The sequence below is a fragment of the Brachycentrus maculatus genome, unplaced genomic scaffold (assembly GCF_059751285.1).
Source record: "Brachycentrus maculatus isolate JH-2025_06_01 unplaced genomic scaffold, ASM5975128v1 h1tg002472l, whole genome shotgun sequence".
Classification (NCBI taxonomy): domain Eukaryota; kingdom Metazoa; phylum Arthropoda; class Insecta; order Trichoptera; family Brachycentridae; genus Brachycentrus; species Brachycentrus maculatus.
The window spans coordinates 10,420-16,561 of NW_028282950.1; the positions used below are offsets into that span (position 1 = coordinate 10,420).

Below are 6,142 nucleotides of genomic sequence, written 5' to 3' on the forward strand. Positions count from 1 at the left end.
AAATTTCAATTGCATTTAAAATTAATTTATTTGACAAGGATGTAAAAATATAGTAAAATAAAACACATTATCGTTGCATTGGTAACATCTGTGAGATGACATTTTTTAAATTGAATAGGAGACATGGAAAACACTTTTTAAATTTACAGATATAAAAAAAAATTGGTTGATATATTACAATACGATATAAATTTTATGCTAAAATTTAAAAGAAAATGAAGTATGAATCAAATAAAACCAAAACTGACATGTTTGTGGGCACTTTTTTCAAATCCTTGTTAATTTATTTTGTAAAATTATAACTATTGTTAAACTTGTGTCATTCAACAGATATTACCTGTACAACTATGATATCTTAATTATATAAATAAATAATAGTATGTTTGAACTTAAAATGGTAAATTTATTTATATATATATATAAATAACAATCAATCTGGGAAACTTTGGACTCCTAGGTAACACTGAACAAAACCAAAATATTTAGTTTATCTATTTTTATCTGGTCCAGTGTGTTAGATACAAATATTTTTAGGAACTTCAATAAATGCACCACAGAAAAAAATACTAATCCAAAATGTATTGAGTCAGTTTTTCAAAAGAGACAGAGTTTATAAAATTTATTAATTCTTTGGTCTTGTACAAACTATAAAATTTTCAATGTTCCCCTTTTAGAAATTTTCTTTGGGGTAGCTTTAAATACTCACAAACTTTATAATTTGTTGTTGAAATATAAAATGTGTTATTGACACGGGATTCATAAAGCATACAGCTACAGTTCTGAAATATGGACGTATTTAATTATAATATTCATAATAAGAATAATTGAATTTACAAAAAAAAAATGTTTAAAGTTACCCAGGTTGAGTGTATATATGGACTATTATCAGCGGTATCAAGGTCGTAATGACAAATGGTTACTTGTCAGGAGCCGCACTTGAAGTGCTACAACTTAGTAAGGTAGTCATGTACATGAACATATTGACAAGACTTCATTCCTTTTGTCATTTAAGTCCTTTTGGCTGTAACAGATTGTATGTTGTCGAATATCAAAACCAGCTCTGAAAACAATTTAAAAATTTGAGTACTTGACTATGCATATGTTTTACAAGTAGCATAGTAAAGATTCGATAAAAATTATAGCTTTTGATGAGAATAATAAAAAAATAAATGATTTATCAGTTGTGTGATTATTCTCTAAGATATTCAAGTGAAAAATTAACACAACTATAATACATGTTTGGTCCAAAATTATACACTGTAGTTCTCAATAAAATGTGTAAATGTGAAAATTTATTGATATAAATATTAAAAACAAAGAAATAAAAATTGAAATATATATGCGCCATTGAGGAAATCCGCTTTAACCCGTAATTTTATAATTCAATTTAAAAATAATCACACACAAAATGTGATGAAAAAAGATCCATGTATATATTGTCCATTTTACGTGCTGAAATTAAAAACCATTATAATACATATAACCGGAGGTTGCAATAATTAAGAGACATCAAAATTAAATAAAAAAGAAGTAATGATATTCATTAGCATTACGAAAGTATATATTACAATAATTAAAGAAAACACTTTGTTTTTTACCACTTGAGTTTAATTATAGACTACATGTTTCAGAAGTTAAACTTCCATCATTCAGGTCTGTATAATAACTAAAATATAAAATATAAAATTTTTCTATAAATAAGGAGAGGGGAAAGTAAGGGGAAGGGGTTAGTCAAGGAACGGAGTTTGAAAACAAAGGAAAAATTGAAAGCAATGGCGAAGAATTTTGAAACAATATATTATTTAATAAATTATTATTAGAATTTAGGTTTTTTTGTATTTCTAAATTTTCAAGATAATTCATAATTTGGCCTTTATATGGAACAAGGTGTAATAATTTTAATTTATGAGAGTGAAATGAGTGATTAGTATCTATTAGTATCAAATCATATAATAGATACTAATCACTCATTTCACTCTCATAAATTAAAATTATTACACCTTGTTCCATATAAAGGCCAAATTATGAATTATCTTGAAAATTTAGAAATACAAAAAAACCTGAATTCTAATAATAATTTATTAAATAATATATTGTTTCAAAATTCTTCGCCATTGCTTTCAATTTTTCCTTTGTTTTCAAACTCCGTTCCTTGACTAACCCCTTCCCCTTACTTTCCCCTCTCCTTATTTATAGAAAAAATTTATATTTTATATTTTAGTTATTATACAGACCTGAATGATGGAAGTTTAACTTCTGAAACATGTAGTCTATAATTAAACTCAAGTGGTAAAAAACAAAGTGTTTTTTTTAATTATTGTAACATGTCTTACCACAAAGTTAATGCCGAAACAATAAATAAAGTATATATTTGTATGAGCATTGGCTGTTGTTTCAAAATAATATGAAAATCGTAGAAAACAGTCAAAAGAATGAGTCAAAAAAGTATGCAATAATATAGCTTTTTACGTCTGATACCTAATTCTCATATAAATCTATCATCCTGAATTGAATGGCATACGGCGAAATTCTTAAATGTTGTATGATGAAAATTTTTTATGCAATAAAATACTAGCAACTCTTACAAACGCGTTTGCCTAATGTCAAACAATGCCACGTCACTTTTCTTATCCTATTATTTTTACTTTTAAGAATTAAAAAAAAGGAAACGGATAAAACAATATCATTTCATTCTCTCAATATAATAAATATTGAGACTTATCAGGCAAGACATGAAAAATGGCAACTAACAGCTCGCATCAGCTGACTATCAAAAGACAAAACAAGGATGCGTTTAAAAGAATTTCACTAAATCATTCAAGCCTGTTCTAAGAATTGACCAATTGTTGTACTCAAACTTTAAAAAACCAGGGAAAGAAGTCTACAGATGTCGCTACAATTACTACTTTTATTTTTACAAATTTGACGGGGCTTGTAAAGTATAAGTATGGACACAAAATTTTGCCCATAATCTTTTGGAACTACTTTGGTTTGGATGATAAGGTTCGTCTACGCTGAGAGGTTAAAGATTCATAATATAAAAATATAATTTTATTATACTGCAGAAGAGTTAAAAATACAGCAGCATACCGGAAGTAGATAAATAATCGGTATATATACATAATTATAAAGCTTATATCTTAGATTGAAGAGTTAGTTTGGGTTTCCTCGCGGTCATAGTGATTTATAAGGACGTACATTTTGCAATCTTTCAAAGATAAGTCACCATTTGGATGGCGTAATTCAAAATAGAAATAAGTATAATACAGTTTTATATTACAGAATATGTTCAGTCGACGCCCGCAAATCCCTGAGAGCCTTCGATGGCCTTGACGAGCTTGTCTCTCAACTGCTGGTAGCTCTCGTAAGGAGGCAAATCCAATCGATTGAAACTGGAAAGAACAAACTATGTATCAACAAGGAAAAGTATTTTTTTTCTTCACAAAGTGGGGATAAAATCATCATAAATACAAGTAAAATACATGTAAAATTATAACATTTTTAAATGGAAGGGCGGGTAGTCCAGATAAAAACTGCTCACAAAAATATGATCAAAGGATATCAATGTTTCAAAAATAATTTTGAAAAATCTTTGACAATGTAAACTGAAAAAAGTGAACTTTGCTTTATTATTTTATTACATTGTTTGATCTGCATTCAGGTGGTCCATACGGTACCGCATCAGTCGACATAATGATAACTTGATTGGAAATTACACGAAGGTCTTGCGCTTCAAATTATTTTAATCTGTGTTGGAAACAGGAGGGATAATCTAGTGTATGCTCGTCTACAGGTAGGATAGCAAAGATAGGGGAGGTAAATGTAAAAAATACACTAAGACCTTACTTTGCGTCATAGATACGTTCCAAAATATTGCGACGCAAATTGAAACAACGCAAAGTGAATTGCTATTTTCCATTGGAAATCATATAAACATCAAAGATAGCGAAAATGAGTCTTAATTCAGTAACGACGCAACTTCGAAAAAACGCAAAGTGAAACGACGCAAAGCGAGATCTGAGTGTATATCACAAACACTCAGACCAATTGAAAATAAATCTTTCTTGAATTCATTTTGCAATTGGTGGGAATCGAACCCGCAACAGTTTCGCAGTCGAGCGTCTACCCAACTACACCACGGTGCTTGCTAAGAATGGATAAGAGCAGCTATGACTAAAATTTGCCAAGAATACTATACCATGTATGAGCTCTGGGGTAGTTTTCCGGAGTCCCCCACTTCTCCACAGTAAAGAGTTGCGGTCCGTTGGAGCCGTACAGCTCCTTGAAGCCGTTCATCGGCACTCGGGAGGTGCCCGTCACAAACTGCAGCAGCCGAGATCTCATCTCATTGGAAAATGAAAGCACCACCTGCGAAAACAGGACATGTGAGTCAAGAAGCTCAAATCAATCGAACAATAAAAATAAAATAAAATCAATAATAAAAATAATTTGTAAAAAAGAGAAATATTTGTGGTTTTTATAATTTATAAAAATACTTCAATTTCATACTATGTACATATTTATGTGAGTCTAAGCGACTCATTATTAGAAATAGTTATCAAATTGTGGTAGAGCGGGTTGGAACCGAGAATCTCTGACTCGAGAGTCCGCGACACTAACCACGGGACAGCAACCCGACATTTGATTATAACTGGACGGTTCTATGTGCGTATGAGAAATAGCCTTAACACGTTCACTGCCTTAAGTGATTTCTTTAAAAAATGCCAGTTTTTTTTCTTGTTTTCAGTAGTTGTAATTGTCTTTTAAAATATGTCTTTATTGTCAATTAATTAAATTTTACAATTTTTTTGGTGGTATATTTGCCCATTTATACCACGGATCCGTGTATCCAACTCTCGCCAGCAGTGCACGCAATAGACTGACGCGTTTGTATGCTGATGTGCGCGATCACGGATCACAGTGGGCACCATGCGCCAGACGCATGATACACGGATCAATGTACAGGTCAAATCTCGGTATACTGGAAATTTATTTAATTAGGTATTCGCTACAAAGAGATTTGACCTGTAGTAGGCATGCAAAGTCTTAATCCAACAATTTAGTATAATACAGGCTGTTTACCCTCCAGAACCACTGCACCACGAGGTGGTTGGCGTGGTAGTCCCCCTTGTAGAGGGAGTTGGCCCGCCAGTCCCGCACGTCCACGTGCTGGATGCCGCACAGCAGCAGCTCCAGCTCGTGCTCGTCGAAGATCTTCAGCAGCGGCAGCGGCACCAGCCCCCCGAGCCCCTCCAGGAACGCCGACATCTGCTCTTGCACCCGGCTCACGAACCTCCACTGGATCACCAACCTGCCAAAATAAAACGCAAAGCTTTCTACAGTATTTTCACACTCGCGCGGCAACCTGACCACATCATGGCAACACAAAGAAAATGCAGAAATGCGCCCACAGATCTCTATTCAAAACATACTTAACCCATTGCACCACATGGGTGCTTACATAAAGATGATGAATTTTTTCATACAACACACTATTTAATTTTGACACATTTTTTAATTACAATAAAATAAAGACTAAATTACACACAAAATAAAAATAGTAAGACGTAAAAGCATACATTTTTTGTTATTCGTAAGCTAGATCATTATGGCTCATCCCCAGGTAGTTTCGGAAGAGTGTGTTCAGTTCAGAGTTGTGAAAGTTATTGTTATTAAGTTCTTTAAAAAAAAATCACTCAAGGACAACCAGCGAATAACTGGCTTTGTGAGTCAGTGACCTTGGCCGGCGATTCGCCAGCTTTGTGTTGCTATGGGTTGAATACATTTTAATATTATATTAAAACCTTATCCACATCCAATGGTACATAGGGCACTGGATCAAAGCGACATAGTATTATCTTGATCGTCAATTGCGTGAAGACAAGGTGATCAGCCATGCGGTTCTTGTACCAGTCCAGGGTGATGTTAAATAAATATTAGAGTGTAAAATCACTAGGTTTATTTTCACCCCCCCATGGGAATTGACCCCGGACCTCCAGCAAGGTAGCCGAGCATTCTGACTATTACACTATGGAAGTGGCCGTGGAAATACTTATAAGCTACCTCTATCCTTCTCACGGTTCTTAAAGTACTCATGGTTTCAGATGTAATTGAATAATAGTTTTTTTGAACAAAGAAGCGT

The 6,142-nt window shown here is 32.9% G+C and overlaps 1 protein-coding gene across 1 annotated transcript; it reads right to left on the minus strand.

The window, feature by feature from the left end:
- Positions 1 to 1,950: 1,950 nt before the first annotated feature.
- Positions 1,951 to 5,311, minus strand: LOC148298161 (E3 ubiquitin-protein ligase Nedd-4-like; the record flags this gene model as incomplete). The annotated part of the gene is made up of 3 exons (XM_088277089.1): positions 1,951 to 3,392; positions 4,199 to 4,368; positions 5,083 to 5,311. Coding segments are annotated over 3 exons (502 nt in total), but the record flags the coding sequence as incomplete, so codon positions are not given.
- Between the last annotated feature and the right edge of the window lie 831 nt (positions 5,312 to 6,142).